The 27,799-nt window shown below is 41.2% G+C and overlaps 2 protein-coding genes across 5 annotated transcripts in view; both read left to right on the top strand.

Annotated features, from left to right (window-relative positions):
- Positions 1–14,662, top strand: part of SSBP2 (single stranded DNA binding protein 2) — a 191,853-nt gene extending 177,191 nt beyond the window's left edge. For all 4 annotated transcript variants that reach the window (XM_040580648.1, XM_040580645.1, XM_040580649.1 and 1 more), the window contains one exon: positions 613–14,662. In XM_040580648.1, the coding sequence (XP_040436582.1) occupies positions 613–642 (30 nt within the window). In that variant the 3' untranslated portion in view covers positions 643–14,662. The remainder of the gene's footprint in view (positions 1–612) is intronic.
- Positions 14,663–19,383: 4,721 nt separating this feature from the next.
- The window catches only part of ACOT12 (acyl-CoA thioesterase 12), a 31,182-nt gene continuing 22,766 nt past the window's right edge, over positions 19,384–27,799 (top strand). The window contains exons 1-4 of the mRNA XM_040580428.1: positions 19,384–19,616; positions 22,243–22,312; positions 26,470–26,530; positions 27,569–27,670. Coding sequence (XP_040436362.1) covers positions 19,484–19,616; positions 22,243–22,312; positions 26,470–26,530; positions 27,569–27,670 — 366 coding nt within the window. The 5' untranslated portion in view covers positions 19,384–19,483. The remainder of the gene's footprint in view (positions 19,617–22,242; positions 22,313–26,469; positions 26,531–27,568; positions 27,671–27,799) is intronic.

Here is a 27,799-nt window from a genome sequence, read left to right as displayed (position 1 = left end):
GCTTGTATAAGGGCTGTAGTTCAATTTGTGTTACAATAATAATGTAAAGGGGTGATTGAATTTTTGGTTCACATAAAGGAGAATGACCACCGATCCTCGCTTCATTCAGCTTGCTTCCTAAAATCAATAATACAGAATAATACAGGCCAAAAGCCTAGTTTAATTCCAGTCACATGTATCTTTACTTCTTTCCTCCCATAAAATAAGAAAAAGCTCTCCAAAATATTTATGTGGTCCGGCTAACCGTGAATGCAGCTGATCTACTTGAGACGAGCCACCAGCCTAGCAAAATTTCCCCCCAGCAGCCAACATTGGCCAGGAAAAGGTGTGGAAGGCATAAGCAAAGTGTTGGTTCACCACACCACCCAGGTAGTGCCAAAACAGTCTTTGAAGGAGTTGGCTTTATCAGCATTAGCTGTGGTTTTGCATAGTGAGAGAAGCATAACAGGGGTTGTGACACAACAAACTGAACTACGGGCTGCTACAGTACAAACTCAAGAGGAGGTGCAAAGAGTATGTTGACATTTGAACTTGTTTCCATGGTCCAGAAGCGGTTATAGTTACCTGGGGGAGGGAAAATGGTTGTTAAAATGTGGATTCCTCTTTTTTCAGTACTCCCCTAGCATGACAATGAGTGTGTGATCCATTAACAAGTGTCGCCATGAAGACCACAGTGAGTTGGCCCTCTTCAGAGAGCTACTGCAGAAGAAAATTATTCGTCCCAGTGTACAGTTTAACAAAAGGATCTCAGACACAATCAGACCCACCATTTTTTTTCTACCATCTCCCCCGTTTTGTCAAGCAAGTGGGTCCCAAACATGATTGAGACAACTGTAAAGAGTGACGTAACAGAACTGCCCAAGATGGAACTGCAAACAATTACTTGTGTATGTACATGTGTGGGTTAATGTTTATGTGTGTGTGTCTGATAAAGAAATACACACATACATACATAGACCTGCAGGACATTGTAAAATATTATCACGTGACATCTTAAGTAGAAGTAGGGACTTTTATTCCATCTTTTTTTTTTTTCCACGTTTACATTTTAATTATTAAAATTTGCTTTCCATCTCCCCTCCTGAACTGTCTTATGTTGCATATATCACTGCTTTATAAGTTATTTTTTAAGGTGAACTCAAATGATAAGTTCTTCTGATTTTGTAAATGTCTGCCATTATGGATAGGAATAAAATTGCTTATAAGAGCTTTCATTAACTTGTGTTTGATACCAGTTACCCTGTGAATCACAAACTGTACTGTCTCAAGAAATAGAAGAAAGCTCATCTTAACTTTTTGGAGAAATTTAATAATTTTCACCTGATATGGGGATTTTTTTTTAATACTTTGCCTTGAAAAAAAGAAGCACTGAAGGTTATTTTTCTTCTTTAATTGAAGCCTAATATCTGCAATATCTATTTTAAATGGAAGCCTGAATTTGATACAAGCTTCTCAGTTTATATAGAGTACTATAAGGTTACTTAAGTGAGCTCCAATTGCTATAGAATTTAGCAATAAAGTGTCAGGGCTTCTTCTGCCCTTTGAAATGAGTTTTCTATTTAGCGTGATCTTCTGTAGGGGTGGTAGTTAGTGGAAATACAGTAGAGTCCTTATCACCAAAACCTTTCCTAACAATTTTTCATTATGTTTCCCATTGTCTGTGATTCTCAACTGAATTGTAACAACCCATGGTCCCAATTATAAACAGTAGTTCCCAAGCCCATTCGGAAAATCAGGTCACCCAGCTACTTGGGTGTGTATTTTTCACCACACCTACCACAGTGAATTCCCCCAGAATTTTCCAGTAAACAGTCTGGGGGTTTTGAGCCAAAATGATGGAGTAAACTTTTTATGACTACTAGCCTTGTGAGGGTCTTCTGTTTTGCCATGAACAGAAGAGCAACAAAGGTCTGGGCCAATTTATAAGAAGGTCAGCTTATTAGACCTGATAGATGGGGATAGAATGGAGAAAAGGCATATGGTCTTAAAGGAAACACTTCTGGAAGCAATCCCATATCTCTTCAGGCAAAGCTCTAAAACAAAGATTAGGGTACATTGAGTTCCTAATGCCTTCCAGCTCCCCCAAGACAACAAAAAGTTTTCAGCTGCATAGTGATCAAAAGGCTGGTGATCGGCAATGTGGACACAAAGTGGCCGAACAAAAAAAAAAAAAGCCACTTACATAGGAGGAGCAGTTCTGAGATGTGGTATGTCCATGAAGTCTTGCAAGGCAATTTTTTTTTCATGAACTTGTGACAGAGCAGCATACGTAATGAGCCTGTTGTGATGGTAGCTGCACATAACAGGATATATAAGGAATACTACAATCTCCTAACTGATTTTTATTTACATATATTATATATATAATATATGAAAATAAAAATGTGTTACACTTTTTACTCTCTTGCTAGGGGCATTCAAAGATGAAACTCTTGGAGGCTTAAAATTATGTTACAGTATCAAAGATTTTGGTAGCATTACTTTTCAGTAATAGTAACTGCTTTGTTAGTTGTAAAGATAAACTAGTTAGTCATTATATCGTTTTGTGGACTTTATTCCCAGTGATTATGAAGTGTATGTGTTCATTTGCTTATCTTTGGAAAATTGTTGCTGTCTCAAAAGATGCTAGAAGCCGCTACTATTTCAAAACCGCAAAATCAGATGTAGACCTTTCACCGTTGTCACTAATACCACTGGTTTCAGTGGCTATGTCCCTAGCGCACCCCGGCTTCTCCCAGAAGCACTGCATAGTCTAGGTGTCCTTGCAGCCCGTGTTTGACATCTGTATTATTCTTGGTAGCCTTCTAAGAAGGACTTTAGAACTCTTTTTCTGCCCAGTTTCAGTCAGATGATATCACTGCTACTGGACTTAAGACAGGTGGATGTCTGGACTATGCATCAGGTGCCAAAGTCCGTTCACACACCAAGTAAGTGTGCCATCAAGCGAGCTCTTGAACTGTTGGGTGCACCTGGGCTCTGTTCTGTATCTCCAGGGGAAACCCCCATGCTGTCCACACTGAGCTGGGGCTCCTGCGGGCAAGCATTGTGTCCGCTGACCATGCAGCAGTTGCCCATGGGGGCATCGCTGGGGGCTCTCTTACAGGACAGAGTATGTGCTGCCACTGAAGCTTCACACTGTGGTAAAATTAAGCAGAATCAGGGCTTAGTGTTAATCAGAGACCTTTTTTTTTTCTTTCTGTGTTTGGCATTATCTGCAATATTTTAGCTTACAGGCACCCGTTAAGGATGAAAGTCTGACCATTAAATTGAACCTGCGCAAAGGAACCCCTTAAATGGAACTGCCAACACATACTGAATATCATTATCAAAGTATGTTCTTCTAATTTATATGCAAGAGCACAACATCCTCTCAGGCACGTTATTTTTCTTCTGTAGTTCTATCAAACTCCCTTCTATACAATCTTTCTTACTGCCAGCATGTTTTTGTTTCCCCTTTACATTTCTTTTCCAAAACATTTATGTCATTAAACATTGTTGCATTGATCCTGCAGCGTTAATCTCGGTAGATACATTCCTGGCTTCAAAATAAATGGGACCAGGCCCTGCTTCTCGTGGCCTGTCATTCTGTGCCCTAACACTGCAAGCTACGTGGTGTGTCCAGCACTTCTCGTACCTATGTAGCCCCACAGACTGGTAGAATAAAAGATGTGCAAGCTTGCAGAATTTTAGATCTGGAAGATCTGCTTGAGTACTCACTGCATATCATATCATAGAATGGTTTGTGTTGGAAGGGACCTTAAAGATCATCTAGTTCCACCCACCCCACCCCCCCGCCCCCCCCATATTGTTAGAATTTTAAGCAGATACAAGGAAACCAAATAATTTTGCTTTCTGTAGGGAATGCTTACATGCATGCATGAGTGAAGTTACTTACACATGCATTGGTGCGATCAGGTGATAATAAGCATACAGAGGTTCTGCAGCTGAACCATCAGAAAACAAATCTTACATGCTAAATACTCCACTTAATTCTAAGCATCTCTCCTTTTTTTTAATATGCCTAGAGCTTTTTGCTTCTTCATTTGTTTTCTTTCTTTTCCTTATAAATACTTGCAGGATTTTCATCATATCCAGAGTATTAATGTGGAAAGAAAAACTATTGCCAAGCAGTGACTTTTTACTCCTTTTTTACTCATTAGGTTTCTAATGCAGTAGATACCTGTGTGTAGTGTAACTGCTGCAACAGCATTATTGATAAGGTCAGAACCTGTCCAGCTGTGGCAGGAATTTTATTTTAAGTGGTGCAGGGTAGTTTTTCCACACTGGGTCTTTATATAGATTCCTCCCTTCCATATAGACATATATAGATCGTGCCTCTGTCAATGGGTCTTTCAGGCAAGGTTAAAGTAATGCTTTTTAAAAACAGAAGTGATGAAATCTTAGAGTAGCAGAAGTAGTGAGTCTCTCATACTGTGAGAACTCTGGCAAATATCCTGGCCTTGTAGAAATCAGCTGAAATTGGGATTCACTTGTTAATTTCATAGTGAAACCCGTATTTTACCTATGAAAACCTATGAAAAGGAGTATTCGTACCCAGATTTTATCTCCATGTCTAAGTCTTGAATAGACTTAAGAAAAGGGTTTAGGGCAAGGAGGAAGCCGTATGAGTCACGTGTAAAGCATGTGGCCTGATGTGCATTAAAAAATACCTTGATATTTGCATGTACGGGTTGCATTATTTTCTTAATTGCCCAAGCACGAGGAAGAACTGCAGTTGCACTCCGTGTTACCCCTCTCCACAGTGAGTTTGGTGCATGTAAACAGTGTGGCAATAACCTTGAGTCGAGTCTTTTGACACACTGTATGCTGCCCAGTGACATGAGTGTGCCTCAGCTTGACTCGGAGGCATCTGAGAGTGACGGTCCCCAGATCAGAGGGTCATCCGTCAGCCTGTGGCTGAGGCCACATTTGCCATTTTTGATTTGGAAGCCTTCTGATTGCAGAGCACAGATCACCAGTACGTCACGTATTTAGAGACAGTAACAACTCTCAGACTTGGCAAACTTCCCCCCTTAATATAGGATTAAATGCCCTGTGTCCCAAGACATCCAGCTGTTGCTTTCCCTTGCAATGGGAATATGCAATGAGAAATATGTAGGCTAGTTATTTTTTTTAAATAATTCAAATTAGGAAGAGGTGAACAGCATCTTGCTTCTTCATGGACAGCAATTCATGCGTCAGAAGGACAGCTTCTTGAGCTGCCTAAAAATCATTTGAATTTTTCCCTGTTCTGTGGCTAGCAAATGAAATACTGGATGTAAAGATGATTTGGAATTAGATGGGTAATTTAATGAGGGACCAGCTGTTACAGTATTCAGTGTTGAACATTTTGTTCTTTTTTTCCCTTTACCAGTCAAAATGAATTTTCAGTTGATACATGCTGCACTGATTTCTATTTCTCAGATCAGTCAATTATTTTTAAGTGTTACCTTCTGTTCCTAGTCAGCTTTGATTCTTTGTTGTTGTGGTGGTTGCTAAATATGGACTGGATTCTTCAAGATTTGACCCTACACATGTGCACTTGGAGAGCGCTTAATAGAGCTTAATGATGTGAAAAAGAAAAGGATCAGTACAGGTAAATTTGGTTTTCTTTTATTCACTCTAAGTGGTGATAAAAGCATGACTCCTGTCCCAAACACGCCTGGGTTTGGCTTGACCCTAAGGATGGGAATCCTGGCAAAGCACACCTTCAAACAAAAACCCAAAAAACTTGCTCATTTCTCTTCAAACTGATCACACTAAGGACCTAATTCAGGATTTAATGATACGAAACAACTATAAAAAATCAGAACACTCAGAAATAAATGAGTTAGATTTAAATTTTGGTGTGTGCAACTTCCTCTACTTTCCAGACGTTATTGGCTCAGTCCTATATGCTGCTGCTCCTGCCAGTTGCCCTGCTGAAACTTTGATGAAACCACTCACATGAGTTCATTATTCTGGTAGCATTTCACCCTGATCTGCATGAAATATTGAAGTTTATCTGTGGTGTGGCATTATTTGGCAGGTGTATAAACTGAGTACATAGAGAAAATACAGAGGATGTGCTGAAATTACCGAAATGATACTTCAACCTGAAAAACAAGAAAGAAGTCCTTATCTAAAATACCGCTTTGAGTGCATGCATGCAAATTGTCTGCCAGTGTTGTTATCTTAGAAACAAATTAAAGTGACAAATTTAGAGAAAGTAAATGGATCATCTGCTCAGCACATTAAAACTCTGATCCTGCAAACACACTCACATTTGTTTGAAATTAAGCTTGCACATCGTTAATTTTAAACAGATGTAAGAATACAAGTAGTATCCTCCAGGAAAGTGGGACTGCTAATATGCTAGAACCATGCTTGATCATGGACAGTCTAGAAGCTCAAATTAAGTCTTTCCTAAACAGACATTAAAGATTTTACCAATGCAGGAGCATGTTTATATATCAATAGTTTCTTATATACAGAAAAGATTTGGCTTTCTTCTGTTTCTTAACTTATTAGACCATTGTTCGTTCACTCCTACATGAGCTATTTTTGTGAACTTGTCCTTCCATCTTGTTTTCAACTGTGCAGCCATAGTTTTCCTCAACATAGCTAACACCTTTGGAATTCTAGTCCAAACTTCTCTTTAGTCACTCTTCTTCATTTAAGCTTAAAATGTGTAAGAAAGCCTCTCATGTAATGGGAAAACTTGCCATAAAAATGTATAAAGGTTTTCTTGGGTACATGTTTTCACATTTAATAAAAATGCAATTTTCAGTTATAATTTGAAATGGTCACTTTCTAGCCACTGTTTAATTTCTATGTGGAAAAGAGATCGAGAAAACAAATTACCTTTTTTAATTATTTATTAGAGTTCAGCATCATAAATATTTGCTGAAATTTGTGGTTTTGGGGAAATTGGATCAAAACAAGGTTTACTGCCTAGTTGCTGTGAATAATACAGCTGGACTTTATGTTGAAAGCTCCTTCCACATTGCCAAAAGTGGATTGCTTAACATCTGATACATATGACTTTGTAAGAGCCTAATTCACAAACAGTAATTTCATTTGTCTGTTCCATGTTTTCACTGTATCTCATGGATGAATCAAGGTCCTCCCTAGCTGTGCAGGGTTCTGTGGTTGCATCTTTAAGAAGAGTAACCAAGTGGCCCGGCTTCTTCACAGGGTCTGGTAATGAAGGACTGGGTAATATATCTGCCAAGTGTGCACTCAGAAACAAGGTATTGGTACGCTACCTCGCTGTTCTCTTGAGAACTTGCACAGTTCTTCTTGCAGTTAAGCCTGGGGCTCCCTTAAGATTTTACGATGCCGAGACAAGAAGCTTAATTTCGCTAAGAGAAAATTTTGGCACTTTAGCACTAGTTTTCATAGGGAATCAGCACAAAACATGGGGATTTTGAAACATGATGCATTTTCTCAATACCCTGGGTGCACCAGGAAATAGACCATACAATTTAGAAGTTTGGTCTGTTACAGAGATATATACAGGTCCTCAGATTAGGAGGGAATTATAACAATAACCATGACCAAACCTAGGTTTGTCCCTATACAGTGAAATCATCAGTATTTGCTTTTGAAGTGAAGAATTACTGGTGTGGAACAAGTGCTCCAGTCCTTGAGGAGCCCAATTATCCACTGGATGAACTGGATATTTGTAGGTTTTATTTCTGTTGTTTCATGTTTTCTTCTCTGTTGTTTGGATTTTCCCATTAAATGTACCATGCCAGATCTTTGCACAAAAATAAGAAGAATTTACTTTGTAAACATATGGAAAGTCATTCACATCTGTAAACAGAGCTCTGCTATAGAGAATTTATTTCATTAGAGGCATTGAGCATAACAACAAATAAGGAGTGGCAGTGCAATACCCTGAGAGCTCTTACTGCTGGAGATTAAGAAGGTTAGCATCTCACAGGTTCATGCTTTCTAACCATGTCATAAAACAGCTCGAAACAAAAGCTGGTGTTTGCCATGCAGATTGGAAGAAAGTAAAATCCACACAGAGGATGTTTCATTGAGGTAGAAATTTACTAAAGCAATAATTTACTAGGAGAGTTTGAAAAGCATGTTACTGGTAACAAGCTTGTTAGCAGCGGAACTGGTAGCTAGGATTCAGTAGCTGCTCTCTTTTAACGCAGAGGCGCGTCCTGCAGCAGAGAGGTTGGGTTTCTTGATCTACGCAGGTTGTGGACAAGGGACTGTGATACCCACGGGCCACACCTTTTGTTACAGATGGTGCAGGTGCCCTTCCAGTGGATGTCAAAAGTCCATCTCTAGCAGGAGCACAGGGCGGGTCCAACAGTTTAGGGGGAAAGAAAAGCAGTACTTGCTAAATTGTTGTCTGTAAACATGATGTTCAAAAGCAGGTATAAGCTGTTCCCCACTCTGTTTTCATCTTTTTGACTAACTCCTAGTTTTGATTTGATTTACATTTACATTAATGGTTAAGGAAGAGAACACAAGTTCCTAAACTTGGACTGAAGTACAGACATGGAAGAGTGGCATGAGTAAAGTGGAAGTTGGAGCTTTCTGTTAGCTGCCAATCAAGGAAATTTTTGCTGGATTATTTTAAGGATAAAAAGGGTCCATACAATAAACTTTTTTAGGCTTGTAGTGGCTATTTGGTAGGTGTAAATCACAGTGCTGTATATGCTTAGAGACCAATTCTGAGGACTGTTTTTTTGGTTTTTTTTGTGGCAGGTATCCCCTTGCAAAAATGTTGCAGTGCGTCTGTTTTGTGCCTGTTTGCCTAAAACCACAAAACAAACACAGTTCTTTAATGGATTGCTATACATGCAGCTGGCAGACACTTGTTTCTGGTGGGAAGAGGAGGAAGTTTTGATGGCTGGTGGGTTAGCATATTTATGTGAATTATGTAAAGCATTGGTAAACTATTGTCAACTTTGTTCACATTGCACAAGATACTCTGTGTAGTCTACTGCTGGCATTATAACCTCAGTAATCCATGCATATGCTGTAAATTCCTGTAGGTTTTGTGTAAGAAACCTTGTCACCATTGCTTACTACTGTAAATTCTTGTTTTGAAGCAAGAGGTGGCTTTTGATTGTACAGCCATGTGTGTTCTATACTGCAACAGTACTTGTTCTGTCCTCAAAACTTGCTGTTTACATATAGTTAAAGCTTTGTTAAGCACGCTTAGTGGTTTCAGAATTTATTTCAAACAGCAGATATAGAAGCCATTTACAGGAATATTAAATGTAAGAGAATTCGACCCAGTTCATACCCTTTCTGAGAGCTTGGGGTTGGATTTTAGCAGACAACAGGCAGCTGCAGGTTAGCACGTTTTGTGGCTCCGTGCTGGGTATGCAGTGTATGCTTTCCAGCTGCAGGTGCCTGCAAGCCTGAGGGATCAGTCCCTGTGCAGGGAACAGGAGGGAAAGTCTCTCCTCTTGCTGTCCCCTGACAATGACAGGCTGCGAGACCTCAGCAGACCACTCCAGAAGGATGACTGCCAGCCTGCAGGCTTCCTTGCACTAAGTGAGCAAAGACACACTAGCTTTTCCTCTGGTGTCTCTTTTTTCACCCCTAAAACTGCATCAGTGCCAGGACAGAAACCCATCTCTAAGGGTATGCAGGGAGTAAAGCACTGCCTCCGTATTGTGGCCTTGCCCCCGGCTGCCACAGGCTTTATATGAGGCAATGTCTTAAGGAGAATTTAATTCTTTGTCTGTTTATCAAGATAGAAAAATAATCTGAATTCTTTTTTTAGTATTTTGTGATATACCACAAAGACCTGAAAATGCGTGTGTGTGTTCTTTGCCTGTTTCTGACATCAGAAATTCAAGTCCTGTCTGGACTGAAAGACAATGATGGGAAATGTGAAAAAGCTGGGAAAGTTGAAGGGGATTCTTACTTGGATTATTGTAAATTCTGTGTTTTTATTGATAGTTCAAATGACTAGGTTAATCTTTTGAATAAAGGCAGTCTTTGTTAGTGACTTTGCACCTTCACCCTTTAATGTAAGACTTTGAGTACTTGCAATAAATGTTCCTCACACTTCCAAGCCAATCTGTAGATAAATTCCCTGTATTTCTAAGGTCAAAGAATGTTTGTACAGATTACTTCAGCCCTTTATAGAGAACAACAGGGCAATTGCAATTCCGTAATCCCAAGTATTTGCAGGTTACATTTAAACCATTAGGCAGGTATGTTTTAGACAAAGAATGACTTTCAACATCATAAATGAAACTGATGTCCAAAGCCCTGTCTCTGGAAGTTAAGAAAACCTCAGTAATTTTCCAAACCAGCAAGAATTAAATTTGTCGATACAAATATTAATGTAGGAAATACATTCAAAACTTAATACTGCCTCTGACCTTAAGCATTAATATTGGTGATATTGGGGATCTCACAGATTTTGTGTATTTCAGAACAGCTGTATTTTTTCTCAGCCTGTTCTTCATTTTCATTATCTACAGCTACCACCAAGAGCCAATCCATACCGTACTGAAAGAGTTCCAAAGCATGGAGTTAGAAAATTCCCCCAGCATCATAAATAGGCAGACATGTACATGTGTTCTGTTAGGATGAGTCACCACTCCAGCTGCAAACTTCTCTGGACCTTGTGTGTAATTTCTAAAAGCAGTTTCAGGGACGGTTTCAGAAGGGCAGTGGTCTGTATGTTGATGAGAGGTCCAACACGCTGCCTGACGGTGACCTCTTCCCAAACGGTATTGGGTCTTGCTTTGGGGGGATCACAGCTATGCCAGCTGCAGCCCTTGGAAGGAGCTGTACCACAGATGTCGGAGCTGCCCCTGAAGGCTTCCCTTCTTTCAGACTCCTTTTTGAAATATACAGCTGTTTTCCGCAGCCGGTGAAGTGCTGAGAGGTGTGGTGGTGTTAGCTCTGTCGCACCAAAATACAGCCCTGTGTGCATTTGTATATCGAGAAAGCCTCCCCTCAGGGAGTGCTTCTGACAGCCAGTACGCCACAGCTCTGGGGATCTGGTGTTTGGAGAAGCTGCCTCGTAGAAGGACCCAGCAAGGGAAACCAGGTCATAAAATGTGGCCTCACTGTTTTCTCTTTAAAGTTCCTTCAAGACTGGGGAGCTGCCTGGAACGTGTGGGTCACTAACCCCAAAGCACAGCTGGGTTGGTGCCTCAGACGAGGCTGTTACAGGCTGTGCATTGTAACGGGAGGGCTGTACCAGTACTGTACCAGGCCTCTCTCTGCTCCGCACTGTGGCCTGATTCATCCTACCCTAATTTTAGCTGCCTAAAAATTACCAGCCAAGGTCTCTTCCTTGTCAGAGGAGGGACAGAAGGAAGATGCCTCTGGAAGACCGTATTATGGCATTAACTGCCCTTTCCACTGATGAATCCTGCATGCTTTTAAAGGCCTACAATTAGGTGGAATGAATCCAGTCATTTATTTTAGTTTCACATGCCTGTACACAGAAATGTATTCGTTTGAGCCTGGTTTGGGTAAGAATAATACATCTCCTAAGAACCTGAATCTGAGTGGCTTCCAGATGAGGTTCAGAATCCTTCAATCTCAAACACAAGATGTCTGCCCCATAGTTGCTATTTTCTTTGTCTTTACTTTCAGTGTAACTTGAAGTAGCTTGTTTAAACATCTCTAGAAGGTTTACATCTGCCAAGAAATAAATCCTCACCTTTATTTTCCTAAGTGGGCGCTCTCTCTCACTCCTCGCCTGCACTGATTCATTCACTGAAAGCAACACATGGAAGAAACCATTGCAGAGATGAATCAACACCAGCAATAGCATATGCTGCTTTTAAATTCAGCTGTTGGGTTGTAACTGAGATACTAATGTTCATACTTTCTAGGGATGGCTAAAGATTCCTTTCCCGAGAGCTTTAAGGAATAAATCTAGGAGCTCCTAATTTAGGATTGAGATTGAGTAATGGCAGTTTATGGGTTGGTTTTTGGCTTTGTTTGTAAACTTGCAGTAAATGCGTATGATTTCACATGCTGGTTTGGAGATGAGGAAAGTGTCCAGTTTTCAGGTAGACCAGATCTTTGCAGACAGCAAATGACTGTGAATTAGCAAAGCTAATTTATAGCTGGATCCACCTCAGGCTTGTACCATACACCTGCCTTATTCTAGTTCAGCTTGATATCTTCCTCCATTAACTGCCAATACAAAATAGTAACAGCAGATGTACAGTCCTGTTGGCGAGCTGAGAAACAGCTGAAGTTTAAAAAACGCAAATGTTGTAACTTTTCACCTTCATGAAGTGTCCGCATTCTCACAGCTGAGCCTGAAACAGTAATTGCCTCTGAAGTTGCCGTGTAACTTCACAACACAAAAGTAGGGTAATTTTTTGTGAGTTTAAAGGGAGCAGTACTGATACATTTGCTTTATTTTCCGAGTTGTGAGTCATTCAGTGTTGACAATAATTTGCATCTTGTGTAGCTATGAATAGAAAAATTGAGAATAGTTTTTTATGATGTGCTAGTACAATCCCTGCTCTGCTGTTCAATATTTTGAGTGCCGAATTTAACCAAAATGTTACCTTCACACATTGTCTTTGCCTCATTTCTGCATGAAAATGGGTGTGAATGCCCAGTTACTGTTTGTGGGTTCCCAGTGAGTTCTGGGCCACAGGGAAAACAGTTGCAGTGAGAAAGTTTGCTGTGGCAGCCACTTACTGACAACTTCTCAGATGCATAAAGCCATTCTGTCTGTTGTCTGACACTCATCCAGTTTTCTCGGTGGATCACCGTGTTCTTGGATGTCTTGAGATGGGTACTGTCAGCCAATGGAGGAGAGGTGGACAAGCTCACCACCCAGGAAGGGTAGAAATATAGCAAGTAATGAGCTATCTTCTCCAGGAGTCATTTATTTTAGTGCTTAACTTTCAATTAACGTTTGTATCTTCAGTTATTATTTTACCATTTGGTATCTTGAGTGGTATGAAGAAAAATATATGACTATATATAATTTACAAGAAATATAGGCTTGTATTGTGCCTTTGTAATTCTCTTCAGCTTCAGTATCTATAAGCTACAAGCAGACAAACTTCTTCCCTCTTGTGGGATGTTCTTTACTACATAGTAGCTGATGGCTTCATTAATACTGGCTATTTGAGTCTTCTGGGGCTAATGTTTTATGTTTTCCCAGGTGAAAATGCCATAGTATTCTCACCAGACATAAGCACAATGACATATCACTGCAGTGCATGCTGTCTCTTAGCTTCTCTCTACACGTGCTTGCATGTTGGAAACGTAGATAGGCTGCTGTATAAATTGCTACATTGGTTACACAATACAGGTGTTTTTCTGCATCCCTTTTTTTGCTTGAAACTCCCGTTAACTTGGAAGTTAACAATGGCTTGAAAGGGGGTTTTGGAAGCACAAAGGATGCAGGGAGCAACTTTTCAGTAGTTTACAGGCTGCTGTAAATTCAAGTTTTCTCAGCAAAGAAATGTAGCATTTTAGCAGTAACTTCCTAGTGAAAACACTGAGCGTGCTTATCACTTAAGATTTAAGGAAAAAGTGTCAGACTGTGTAATTGTATCTCATCTGATTTTGACACTTAACCAGTAATATTCAGTGAGGTATGAACCTGTTTTATCTGTGTGTTCATGATATACCAACCAACACAGAACTGAAAGGTGAACAGCCATGTTTTAGTATCATAGCTACACAAGAAATCGCAGTTTCCAAGAGGTTCTGTTTTGATTTTGTTTCTTTATCTCGAATACATTTTCACGACAGAAGTATTTTTCTATGTAGTTACCTGAGGCTTCCTTTCACCAACCAAAAGAGTCTGTAGCCTTCTGCACTGTGAAAGGCAAGCCCTGTGGAGAAACGCGGGCTTTGCACTTGCCCAGCAAATCAGCAGAAATTTCATCCAAGCCATAAAAGCCTCTTATGTTAATCTGTGTTTATGTAATTAAAGCAATTAGGGATAGGAGCTTCAGGAATAACAAGGCCTCTCTATCCTCCATTTTACTCTCTCTCTGTACTTCATAGGGGTTTAAGAGTTCTGTTTTCAAGGCTCAGCTGTATTTCTTTAAACCAGTGCAGTCTAAGCATCATGTGAGATTCAGTTTATGGAGACAGCATTGGAGCGCGGAAGATGTAGTTTTGGTAGCAAAGAGTAATGCATGTCCCTGTGGACATGGACGTTTGCAAACAAATCTGATACCGAGAATAAAAAAAATCAAGATGGTACCAGTACCAGTCCATCAGACTCTGTACTACAGTGGGTTTAGCTTTTGTCAATTGTATTTTATTTTGCAGGAGAGGAGTTGGGGAAGCTCAGATCACATGGGGGATTTTAGAAGTATATCACTCAACAATCATTTTATAAAGTCTAACTTCAAAATGCACTATGATTTATTACAAAAATATATTTTCTTCTGTGTGCCGACATGGTTGTTCCATTTTGTGATAAGTTAAACTCAGCAATTAATTTGTTGCACTGCCTAGCTGCATGAATTCATCCAGTGTACATATGTACCTGTGCAGCATTACTTTGGGTTTTGTATTTGAATTTGCAGTATTGATTATTATTTTTGTATTTTACTTTGCCTCTGTTATTGGAATTGTAGTAAACATAATTTATACATATGATTTTACAACTGTTTTGCAACTGAAAAGTCTTCTTTAAATTGTAAAGTTTTATTGATGGATACTCATTAAAATGGTATAAGAATTATATTAACAATTGTTTTGTGTTTTGATGCTCTCTGTACATAAATATATGTCTATTTATCTGTTTAATGGTGCTTGTGTCTTGCAATTTTGGATACATTTTAGAATAAAGTTTCATTTTACAAGAAGTAGTTGTATTTTCACAAGCTGTGTCAAATAACACCCCACCTTTTATTTCCATGAATAACTAGGGTTATGAAAGAAGCATACACATCTCTGAAACATTTATTAACTTCAGGCAGCGATGTTTGTTTCAAGGATATAGAAGTACATAGTCAACAAAGATACACAGCAACATTTTGTAGTTCATTTACTGCCGTAACTGACATGTGTATTTAAAACATTACCAAAAAGATGCATTTTGGAGGTGTGTCCTACAGCTGCTGATTTCATTGGTAAGAAAAGATTTGTGAAAGGGTTAACTATATCACGATTACCACATTAGTTTGTCATTTTCCAAGGAATGCTAAAGCTCTCCAGTCATGCATGCACATGTTTAAATACAGAAGAAATTTTGGTGGAAACCCAAAACCCAATTCTAGATTACAGGTTTCTGTGGAATTTCAGTTCTTAATCAGACCTCCTTCGCTACCGCCTTGTTCTATGGCATTTCTCAGAATAAATCCTAACTTGGATGAAATGCAGGTCTGGAGCAGTTACGCTATTAGTTGAGTGGGCTCCTAGATGTCTGTATGCTGTGCGATTGAATAGTACTTCTTGCTAGTGCTAATGGCTTTACTTTACAGAAGATTTATTCAGATCTAATATGGAGCTCATCTTTTATTAATAAAATGCCCTACCTCTTCTGGCACAGTTCCTTTACAGGCATCGTGCTGTGTCTTGTTCTTCACAGCACTCGTGAGATACCCTGTTGTGCTGCACAAAGCTTTTCCAGTTACATTGCTTCAATTACAAATGCATGTTATTGGGAGATGATAACCTAATATCCATTCTGGTTTTTCTTTTTAAATTTATTTAAAACAGTTCTGCCCCTGTTGTTGGTTTCACTAATTCAGTTCAGCAGGAGAAGCCTCAAGCCATTAAGTGTGAATCATTTATTGACAAAAACTTCTAAAACCTGCATTAGCAAGCAACAGTTCTGAAGGGAAGTCAATTTCTTAGTTGGTTAACCAAAATTTTAAAGTTGAGCTCACTTTAATTCACTACCAGTTCTCATTTCAAAAGAACAGTTTCACCAAAGTCAGTGACTGAGTGATGTATGAATTTGCCTTTGACCATTTCTTCCTCTCGCCACAGTAGGCATCAATAATGAAAAATCTGTTGGTTCACAAAAATGCCTCCCAGACACTGCTTTCATCACATAATGTTGGTGCAGCTGCCTTCATCTGGTGGTCATGCCAGAGGTGCTGGTGTAGGCTACTGTGCCACAGAAGGTACTTCTCAGTTGGGAAACCACTGAAAAGCATAGATGTCCTCTGTGATCTTGGGCCAGGAACCTAACTTCTCTAAACTTTCAGCTGTAAAAGGAGAACAATACTGACCTTGCAGGTGTTTTCTGAGGACAAATACACCAAAGGCTGTAAAATACCCGGTTACTCCAGTGGAGACTGTGTAATAAGCCAAAGGAGTATAAGGGACTGCAGAGAAAGTATTCATTGAAGCCAAATGGAAGATGGATATTGGAGTCTGTTACCTCAGCAGACAGGGTCCAGGAAGAGGAGCTGGAGGGCAGGAGAAATGCAGCTTACAAAAGCACAGGCTTGTTTGGGAAAAGGGCATTTTAGGCTGTGAGTTCCCTCACCTCACTCTCCAAGTGTGGCTGCCAAGTGTCCAAAGCAGTGGAAGGATGTGCACTGCTCATTTGGATCCTCAGTGACCATTCTTGTTCCTGGAGGGCATCTCCAGCTTCCCACGGACATATTTCAAATTAACATCCTTCCCTTTGAAATCAAGAGGTATGTACATCTCTGAGGTGTGTATTTCAAATACCAGCTTACCCTTTCCCTAACGGAGATGTGAGAACTCGCCTCTTGTTTCCCTACAACTCCTGCATGCACCCTAAGAGAGGTCTGCTTACCACTCACCCCAAGCATGTGATCTTCCACATTCTTAAGAAAGTTTTAGATGTGAGCAGATTTAGATTTTACTTTTACTTCTCTGTGATACTAACAGCTTTGTAGCTCTTAATCTCACAGCAGAAAACTGTTATGGGCCAAACACCTGATCAATGGACTATATTTAATGGAGGTGAAAACTACCTGTGAAGAAAAAACAAGTAAGCATTATCTTGGAGAAATCCTGGTCAACAAGTGTGACAAAGTAAACCTGAAAACAAATTTACAAACTACTGGCTTAGGCAAAACACAGAATTAAATAAATATATATATATATATTTTTTTTTTTTTAAGTGGAAAAATGTTCAGTTCTGTTTAAAAACTGTTCCTTCTAAGATCTAGGATACATGGTGTAAGAAGGAGATACTTGAGATTTTGTCGTCTGGATTGAGCGAACAAGGAAGGAGAAAATACTGGCTGCACACTGTTTACAAATCCTGTTCAGGTAGCAAGACTCTGGGATGCCACTGCCACTTCCAAGAGAGTCTGTTTCTTCCCTTCACAGAAACCAGTCAAAGAAGGAAAGAGAAATCAGTACAAACTTATTTTCTGAAGCAACAGAATAGAAGTGAATCTAGGGAATAGCACAGCATGCTGATTTTCAGAGCCAGCATCCTCTGGAATGGAACAAGTGTAATGGTACAGCCATCCTGTTGCTTGCTAAGAGTAGGTGACGAAACAGAGATCTTGCTATAGTGCAATGATAGTAACAGACCACATGGGAAGAAAATCCCTGCTGCACTGAGAAACTCTAGCTTGGTGAGTCAGGATGCTTAAAATTCAAAATTTCCTGGTTGTTATGAGTTAAAGCTGAATCTTTAACAATGTTTAAATGAGTGACTATTCATGATATAAATTAATTTATGCATGTTTTTAATAAACATGGGAAAACTGTCATTGTAATAGTGGGTAACATGCTGTAGCTAGAGTATAAAGAGGAAAGCCTACAGAAAAGAATCTTGCTGCTCCTGCTCTCTTGAAAACCATGTTATTTACAACACCCTGGAGTGGGGGACAGCACAGCGTGAAGTTTTATGGTCTATCCTTAAAGACCATTTAGAGGTTGCATACTCTTGCTACGTTGAAGCAACGTTTCCTCCACCACCAGCCCTGCTTCAACAGCTGACAAGTACAACCAGTGAGCATGGATTGACCTTCCTGACTGTTGTGAATGGGTGGTTTAGGTCGCTTGCAGAATCATCAACAAAATTATTCGCAGAATACTTTCAATACGGATTTTTAAAAGTGTGACCTAACAAAGTTTGATGACAAGGTTCACCTTATCACTTACTACATGGATGAAACTTACAAAGGAAAGTAGGAGTTAGAATTGAGCAAGAATGATTTAGACAGACCGAAGATGCAAATGGGTCAGAGACCCTCCTGTTGAGTCATGAGGTTCAGAGCAGACCCCCTTGCTTTTTAAACTCCTGATAGAGTTTAGGTGTGGCTAGATCCAGTCCTAGTGACAGACTTGGTCAAGGGTTTGCATCTAAAGTGGATCCCAAGATTTTAGCGGCACTTAATCACTAAAATTTACAAAGTGAGTCAATAGGATTTACTACAGTCACAACCATGACTTAATTACGGATTCAAGATGGCAACATTCGCACTATACTTGCCATAAAATCAGTTCACACAGACACTAAGATAGGTATGGCATGATGTTAGGCTGTAGTCATCCATAAATTTCCATTCTGGCCGCAATCTGGGTCAGTAATTTTTCAAAGTTCCAGTAACAACGGTACCATTCCACTGGGGCTACGATTCAGGTCAGGAACGTTCCGAGGCCGTCGGGGGGTGACTGATGGTTCCCGCTGCCGTTGCCCGCCTTGGCCAGGCGACAGGAGCTCCTGGTGCGGCCAGTGCCGCTCCCCACCTGGGCTGTGCAAGAGCTGCTGGTGCGGCCTGACTGGGTGCAGAGGGCTGAGCCCTCACAGGGCTCGCCGAGACCGCAGGGCAGCCCAGGGGAGGGGGGGGACGCCCCACCACACTGACTGATTCAAAATCAGTTGCTCTACGCGTCCTCAGCAGTGCCTATATATTCACAGTACGGAGAGCAGCAATGTCCGGCAGCACCTTGCAAGCCATGTGAGGAGGGGGAGGCAAGAGGAAGAGCCCTCTGTGAGGTCTCCAGTTAAGAGCTCCTGAGGGAATACGTGACTGGGGCTGCGGCCACCCAGGTAGGTGTCAAAAGGTCTGTACCCGCAGTGACAGTGGCTCACCAGCCCGTGGCAACTTCCTACGGGCTCACCAGCCTCCGGAGACTGGAGTGTGTCTTCCCTGGGGGCCCATCTGTCGGGCTGTCACGTTGGTGACAACATGAGAGAGCAAGACTTCAAAACGAAAGAAAGAAAGGAAAGAAGAAAAAGGAAAAACGTGAGCCAGATTATAAATATTTCAGTGGGAATGCACACACCAAACCCCGTCAGTGCCACCGGCACGGGTTCGCAGTGGCCGCGCCAGCGTGGCGGCTCAGGCCGGGCCCCGAGGCGGCCGCAGGCCCCGGGGCAGCAGCCGCGGGGGCGGGAGCGGGGCAGCCACGGCCCGCAGCCACCCTGCCCGCCCCGCGCCCCGGACCCCGCTCCCCTCAGCCCCCAGAGGCGGCGATTCCCCACCCCAGCCCCGGGCGATGGGGCGGGACCGGCCCGCCCCGGCTCGGTAGGCAGCGGGCAGGCCGGGCCGGGCGGCGCTGCCTCTCCGTGCCCGCGGGAGCCTGGACCGCCGCTGCCCCCCGCACTGGCGGCGCCATGGCGCGGCGCGGGGCGGCGGGCGGCGATGTCTGCATGTGCCAGACCGTCTTCCCGGCCCACGCCAACCAGCGCGGGGAGCTGAGCGCCGGGCAGCTCCTCAAGTGGATGGACGCCACCGCCTGCCTGGCAGGTAGCGGGGCGGCGGCGGGGCAGGGGGCGGCGGCGGGCGGGGGAGCGTCGCCTCAGGGCGGCAGAGGCGCCTCCACCGCCCTGTGCCCCCTACCCCCGGTCCCCTCAGAAACGCGCCTTGAACTCGCCGGCTGTGCCCGGCAGCCTCTCCTTTCCCCAAAAGCGGTGGCCCTGTCCCCGTATTTCCTGTGAGGGGCGAGGAGGAGGCGATATTTTGCCCTGGGGAGCCGGGGGAGGGGGCGGCCGGCGGGAAGGCGCAGCCGGGGCAGCGTGCGAGGTGCGGGGGCTCACCCCGGGGCTGGGGGCGGCGTCTCTCCGGTGAGCGAAGAGGGGGGCGGCGGGGGCGGTTGGGATGAGGAGAATTTAAAAAAGAGGGCAGGGAAGGGGAAAAAGTGATGGGAGACAGAAATACTGGAAGAAAGAAGAGTGCTAGTTTAAGAATATCGGCGCATGGGTGGGGAAAAAAACCAACCAACAACCACAAACCCCAGCAGCGTGCAGAGCTACCCTGTTGTCTGGTGTCACGCAGCTTGGAAAACTTTTTAAAATCTCCTCAGCGAACTTCTGAAAGCAGAAGCTTCATCTAAAGCCCTGAGAAAACCCAAGGCTCTGCCATCTCTGCTGTCGGTGAACTCCGTTTCCAAGTACAGCTGCATACATTAGCAGTCCATAATGAGCCTTGCAGAGAATAGCGGGTATATTTGGGGAACTCATGTCTGGATGGCGTCTCCATGCAACATGGTGACCGTGGCGCACTTACTGCGTAGGCGCATGCTGCGCGCAGTGCAGCTTTACGTAACCCACTCTTCCTATATAGAAAGAGTTGGGATGCTGCAGAACTTGCCCCACACAATAACCCAGAAACTACCTAGCATGTAGCAACTTCCCAGTATGATCACATTTTTTTAAGACTTATTTTAGCACGAAGGACTCATTTGATTTCAGCCCGTCAGTGATTTACCCCTTAACACTGCTTTTTGTCAAGAGACCCTGAACTGATCTCTGCAACCCTTGAACTCGAGTCCCTGCTCTGAAGCGGCAGAACCCTGTTGCTACAATGGTTTGTCTTTGGTCCCTGGACTTTGGTTAAGCTGTGATGATCTTCATCAGCTGCGAATCTGCTACTGGAGGTCACTTTCATGGTTGCTTTTACCTGGTTAGGTTTAGAGCAGCAGCAGTCATTCATGACACAGGGCTAATCCTGCTGCACACAAAGGTTTTTTAACATCTTTCCTCGCTTTGCTTTTTGTGTCACAGCAAACTCAAAATACCAGACAGGGATTTCTTTGGCTTTACCGTCTTTCTCCCGCATTAGTGCCAGCTGGTACCGTTGCAACGCCAAGGCTTTGCACCTTCCTCATTTCATATCCTGCTGCTTTAGGTGTAATCCACCTGGCTAGCTGCTTCCTTGCTTTTGAGGCTATTTATGACTACCACCATCTTACTCATCACTTTGCATTATCTATCACAGTGGTGACTCCAGCCTCTTACTTGTCAGTGACCTCTTCCCTTTCATCACAGTTTGCTGTTTCTGATAAGTGCCTTCATGTGTTTTACCTTCATATTTTCAAAGGGAGCTCCTCAGATACTGATATAACTTCTGCACCATCCTCTAACTCCAAGTTTTTTCTTGTGATGCTCACTAAAAACACGGGGCTGCTTGGGAGTGAGAACTCCTCCCTGTTGCGCAGGGCTGTGTTCTAGGTTTCCTGCTAGTCCTGTTTTTTGCCTCTGTCACTCAGGAAATTTTTGGGAGCAGGGGCTCACTGTGTTTAAACAGCTCCTAGTGTGGTGGTGATCTAGGCTTTGACTTGGAATTCCTGGTTCTACGGTCAAAAAAATAATAAATCACGATAACTTGCTGTAAAAAGATAACTATTGGACTATTAATTATTAATAGTAAAGATGATTACTTTCTCCAGATTAACTTTCATAATTAGTACTAATAGGATGCGTTATTTTTCATAAACAATAGGGAGACAAAGGGGGAGATGAGGAACATTGTTAAAATTCTGTTAAAAATGTTTTACAATAAGTAAATACTTGGGTTTTACTTGTTAAATCTTGTTTGTATTTGTTTTTATTTAAGTCCTGTGTTTTAGTACAGTGCTGAGGACATGTATTTACCTGCTTTCCACTGCCGGGACCATGCTAATAAGCCAGTAAATCTTTCTCTCACGTCTGAGAATCCTCAACTGACATGAAACTTCTACACTGGTTTACCATAGCTGATACTCACAACAGCCTGTTTTGAGGGAGATGGCAGAGATTTCTGTAGACTTCTTAACACTGTGACTCCTTTTGTCCTGCAACACGCTTGTTAGTGCTCTCTTACCAGAATGTCCATTTTTAGAGAAAGACCTTAAACAGAGCTTTTCAAACCGAGCCGGATCATTATTGTCATCTAGTCTCATCTCCTGATGTTACCCTTATTTCATGGTAAATACTAACTTTAATCTTACTTAGATTCTTTTTTTCTAAGGGGTCCACTGCAGACTTGTATTAGGGTGATCAAAAGAGGAACTGGGATCTACTGTGTTTCATTTCTGCCTCTGCACAAGTATATAGGTGAATAGCTTGCGGAAAATGCAATGTGGTAATTGTGTGCCCATGTGTCTCTTTTGAAGCTGAGAAACATGCTGGTGTGTCTTGCGTGACAGCGTCTATGGATGACATACAGTTTGAAGAGGCTGCCAGGTACAAAACCAGCTAACAACAGTGAAGTGTTTACATTCTAGAGATTCTTATTTGGCAGAGATAAACTGAGGCATTATAAAACCTGAGATAGCAGGCCAATAAACCCCAGAGTCACAGAGTTAAGTCTCAGAATTGCTCTTTTCTATCTGTGATAGCCTGACCCACCTAGAAAACAGATCAAATTCACAGGTCAAAAATAAACTGTAGTTACTTTGACTTGGCAACCTAGACGCCAGGTGAGAAACTGATGAGCCAGTGACCTTTGGCTCTAGTTAAAAGTGAATGCTGCAGGCCATTACTTATCTCTGTTAAATAAGGACTACATACCTATAACAGTTATTGTATTTTTCTGTTATTGCAAGTGCTCTTTGGGTTTATATTTTACCATCTTTCTCTTTCAGCTCTTCTAGAAAAATGAGTTCTTGTAACAAAACAGAAGTGATTTGCATTGGTGATCACCAAATGCTGACTGAGTCTACAAAATCATACAGGACTTAACTTTTCTTTTAACCATTTTTCATTATCTTTCAAGGGATAAAAGAAAATGTAAGAGGAAATAGCACATTTATTCCTAAACCGTATGTTTACAGAAACTTAAAGGCATTACTTTGTAGGTTTTGTGTGGTTTTACACCTTGCAATGGGGAAATTAATGAGTGCTTAGGTAAGATGGACCTGGTTACAGAGGCCAATGCGCATGCAGTTGTCTTGACTGTGAACCAAGCAACATTGGCTGTTGGGTGTACAGCTGATGTCAGTTTAAAACTTTGTAGTACACAAGTGTAAAATAAGCATCTGCTTGCACTTCTGAACAGCAAATTTGTAGAGTAGTGACCATTAGGATGAGAGCTATAACCAGTAACAAAGAAGTGAACACAGTCGTACTGAATCTAGAACTCAAAAGAATTTCTTGGTCTCTTTTACAAATTTAGTTTTGAAGTGTTTGTCCTGCCTGCAGTTATTATGTGTTTTTAATTTTGTCCTTAGGAGAAAATCCTGTCTGTGAAAACTGTAATCAGAGAGTCCTACAAGTGAAATCAGGGTAATGTTTTTCTTTCAGGCATAATATTTCAGACTTCAGTAGCTTCAGAGCGATTTTCTCTTTTGTTTTCTGACAGCAGAACAGAGCCTCTAGAATACAATGAAAATACTTTTCCTTCCAAATTTGTTTCCAAATATGTCTCTAGTTCTCCTTCTACTTGTGGTGCCAGTGTTTCATTTTTAACAAGGATTTAGGGTACAAACCTAGTAACTGTGAAGTGTTTTCAGTAATTATTTTTCAGCCTCCGGTCATCTTTAACAACCTGTTTGTAGCTCACTGTGTAATTTTCTAAATTTTTCCAGATCTTGTTGAATATACAAACATCTTGCTTAAATAAGAAAGCTCTTGTATTTCACTGTAGTACATTAAAAAGATGTAAGTTGCCTACTGTAAGGTTTCATTTACCTAACTCAGGTTATAAAATGTTCTGTAAGGATTAACTCTTCTATGCATATTTCTTTTCAGTTGACATGGAAATTTCCACAAATCTGTGTATGGCAAAACTCAGTTTTATGTCATGATAACAAATAAATCCCTCTTCCTTCTCTTTTAATATGCAGCAGTTCAGTGGTAGTAAGAACATCCAATTTTAAATAACATTTATTTAAATTTTGTTAGTGCACCATATATGAATCATACTCGGTTCATTCTGATATATTTCAAAAGCTTTCTGCCAGTTACGAGTGGAAGCGTGGTGTTCTGTGCCTTCTGCCCTTAGGTATCTATTTAAATACCCAAGCTGATCAGCTCTCTTGGCTTAAATAAATCAGTTTGTCCGAAGTCAGAATATATGATACAATGTAAAGCACGTAATTTTGAAACAGCTCCTGAAAGTATATCAGAAGACATTTCCCCATCATACTGTCTGACCATCTCAGTTCTGACACCTTTATTTTCTGATATGGCCATGGACCCTGGAGGACACTTTTCTACAATGAAATGTGAGTGCAGCTGTATAGACTGCTTGGAGCACAAGCCAATCAGTCAAAGTATCTGATGTCTGTGAAGTCCAAGCCCACCTTATTGCCGTCCTGGCATCTCAGGCTGAGTGAGATCACATCCAGCTTTGTTCTGTTCCCACCCTGCAGTTTCCTCAAAGGTGGACAGACCCAAATTTACCTCTCTCAACCTCTCTTATGCAATGTTCTCACACAGAGGAAGAGAGGTCACCAGGACAGTGTCACTGACAAAGGTGAAACGAACCATCTTTGTACGCAAGAATAGCACCCTGCCAGTAAGCCTGAGATTGAGCCCTCTGCAGCCTCTGCTGGGACCTCATGGACAATTTGGCATCACGATGTTCTCGACAGAGACCATGACGTCCTCTGCAAACATCTGTAGAGTCTCTGAACTCTCATTCTTTTAAGGAAAGCCTTGCAATCACTATCAGCATGTGTTGTGTTCAATCATATAGTTTATCTAGTGAATATATTCTGTCTTTTTTCACCTTGTATTTGTCATTACCTCTACTGCCATGTTACTGTAATCCTCTTGGGAGTTTTATGACAGATAAGAGAGTCTTCAGAGGTGTTTCAGAATACTTAGTTCTGTCTCTAAGCTTTCTAAAGCCTTTTTATGAGACCATAATGTTAACTTCTTTTCCAAACTTAAATAATTGTGTTACTGTTCTGAACATGTTCTCCTCTTTGTAAATGAGCTGGTGGTTCTCTTAGCTGTGCAGTTTAGAACTATTACATTGATTGTGCTTTTTCTTTGCAATGGATGATGGAAAGACTTCTGAATACGTTCTTCAAAAGCTAATGAGGGCTGTGTATCTGCAGGTGGTCTTAATTCTCTCCTCTAACATTTTTCTCCTCTGTCTGCTCAAAAGCTTCCACTTGTGTTCTTGAATGTGAACAAGAAAAGAGAAAGTTTTTGTGTAGTTGGTGGTTCCTGTCTGATACTGTAAAGAAACAGGTTTCCTCTTCTCCATTCTAGTGTTTGGTAACAATTTATTTGAAGTTCTGGCATTGAGAAGCAATTTAAGAAAAGCCTTACCTTTAAGTGTCAAAACTCTATTAATTAAATTAGGAATAAATGGTAAAGATTTTTTTTTTTTAATAAACTGGGATCATAACTCTGCCAAATCCTGAGCTGTAAATGCCTGTTTCACAGGTGCTCAAGTGGTCTGAGGTATGTTTTGCAGTCTCAGATGTAGCTAGCTGTACTTTGCCTGCTCTGGGACTGATCTTTAGCAGCTGTAAGTCAGTTTTAAATTCCCTGAAGGTAGTGGCTGGATGCCCAGTTGTTTTGGCTGTGGTTCTGACTTACCATGCACATCGTGTCCTTTTACTGCTCTGCTCAGTAAGACAACTGTAGGGGAAGCAGCCCTCTTTCCACCCTTTCAGCATTTCTGTGTGTTAAAGCATTAGGGGTTTGAAAACAAGGGTTACTCTTGTTAACAATATATGTATTTTATTTAATATATGCAGGTACTTTAGAAATCCCAGAAAGAAAGAATTTATTTTCTCATTTAAAGTTGATGCTATGTAGGTAAAAAGAAATAACTGTGTTTAGGTATTCTGTGTAGGTAAATGGGGAAGAGTAGTTGTTCATAGGTATGCTATTAGGACAGAAGTGATGTGCTGCAGCCCTGTTCTTGGCCAAAACTTGGAATGTGAACTCTTTCCCCATCCTTCAAAGATGTTTCAAAGAGCAGGTTTTGTCCTGGGGTTATTTCCTGATATGCATGTATCTGTATGCTGGAGAAGGCACATGGAGTATATATTGTGTGGTTTTGCAGCTAGATATACTCAGTGATTTAGTGTAATTCCCAGCAAGATACGCCTTTGAGCTAAAGCAGAATCTAGGCCAAAATTTCATGGAGGACCTGGGGCCTGGAGCACACTTGATGTCATACAGACACCAGCAAGAGGAGGGAATGCCAGTATTAAGCTTACGCAGTTTTCTGAGTGACTAAAATCACTATTGAGCATGATTAAGTCTGGCTGATGAATAACAGAGCCAAAGCTTTTACAGTTCATTTTTAGTACAGTTTGGAAGACAGACTGATTAATGAGATTTGCTTCACTACTATCAGGAATACCTGGAGGAGCAGGTTCAAGCCTTTATTAAGCTGCATGATTACATACCATACGATGCTGTTGTCTTGACAGGGTTGGACAAATTATTACCATCAAAGCAAAGGTGAACAGAGCATTCAAAACCAGCATGGAGGTAAGAGATCATCACTCTTATTCCTAACAATATTTAAATTAGGAGAGAGGTGGGAGGAGTGGAGGAATGCAACATGGGTCCAGTCTTACTTGTTTCAGAAGGAGCTTTGTGCAGCTATCTGAACAATGACACTGCCTAATAAAATTCTGGTTTCATAATAACTGTTATAGTTGCATGTTTCCTGTAAAATCATCCATGTCAAATTAGAACCTGGACACTGAAGACTTAAAATCTCTGGCAGGTGTAATGGACAGGAGTGGTGTTGATCCAGTCCAAAGCTATTGGCCTCTAAGCAGTCTTAGATCAGAGCTTGGGTCCACTGAATAGGTGGAGTTCTAAGTATTTTTGAAACTTCTGATACCAAAATATTTATCTTAGGTGTATGCATATTCTTACTCTTCATATTGTAACAAGTATGCAATGCATTGCCCATTCACTTGAAATCAGATTTGAGCCTTAAAGGTACTTTTCTCTGCATTGCACCCAAGTCCAATTCTCATTAGTACTAGTCGGAGTGATGTATCTCACAGAGAAAGTATTCCAAAAGGTTCTAAAAAGTAGAAAAAAATAAAAAAAATCAGAAGCTTTGATGCATGTCAGGCCTGTTTCCCAGGATCAAATACAGTGTTTCACCTTCAAGTGTTCCACTGTGTTTTACACCTTTATACAGACTTTTTGCTGACACAGATCTTAGAAACATTCAGATGGGAACTCCAAATGGCACACAAGTAAATGGAAAGAGATATCCATAAACCTAAATCTAAGTGTCTTTCCAATTTTTTATTTTACCTTACAAGTGATGCTAGACAGACATACACAGTTGTACTAAAAAGCTTTTCAGAGCTCAGCAAATCTTTGATGTTCTTTTGTGGTCAGAGATATATCAGTGATAGTGGAGTAGGATTCCTACCTTTTTTCTTCTAGGTTTAAAAGATTGGATGTGATTAATTTTATAAATACTGCACCATTTTGTTTCAACTCAGCTGACGATGTAAATACCTTTTTTGTCTTCTTACTCCACTGCCTCCTTCCTTGTAGGTTGGCATCAAGGTTATAGTACAGGACATTTTGACTAATGTTGAAAAAATTGCGAGTGTGGCATATGCAACGTATGTAGCCAAACCACTGGGTGCTGGAAAGGTATTCTTTCTGTTTTCTTCTGTGCTTGAAGTTACTGGGACTGAGTTTCTTTGAAATAACACAACTTTTCTCCTTGTGAAACACATGAAAATGTTCATACCTGTCTACTCTGCTCAGTAATAGGAAAAC

Source organism: Falco naumanni, chromosome Z (genome assembly GCF_017639655.2).
Source record: "Falco naumanni isolate bFalNau1 chromosome Z, bFalNau1.pat, whole genome shotgun sequence".
Lineage (NCBI taxonomy): Eukaryota > Metazoa > Chordata > Aves > Falconiformes > Falconidae > Falco > Falco naumanni.
The sequence above is the reverse complement of the archived record's forward strand: the minus strand, read 5'-3'. Positions and strand labels throughout refer to the sequence as shown.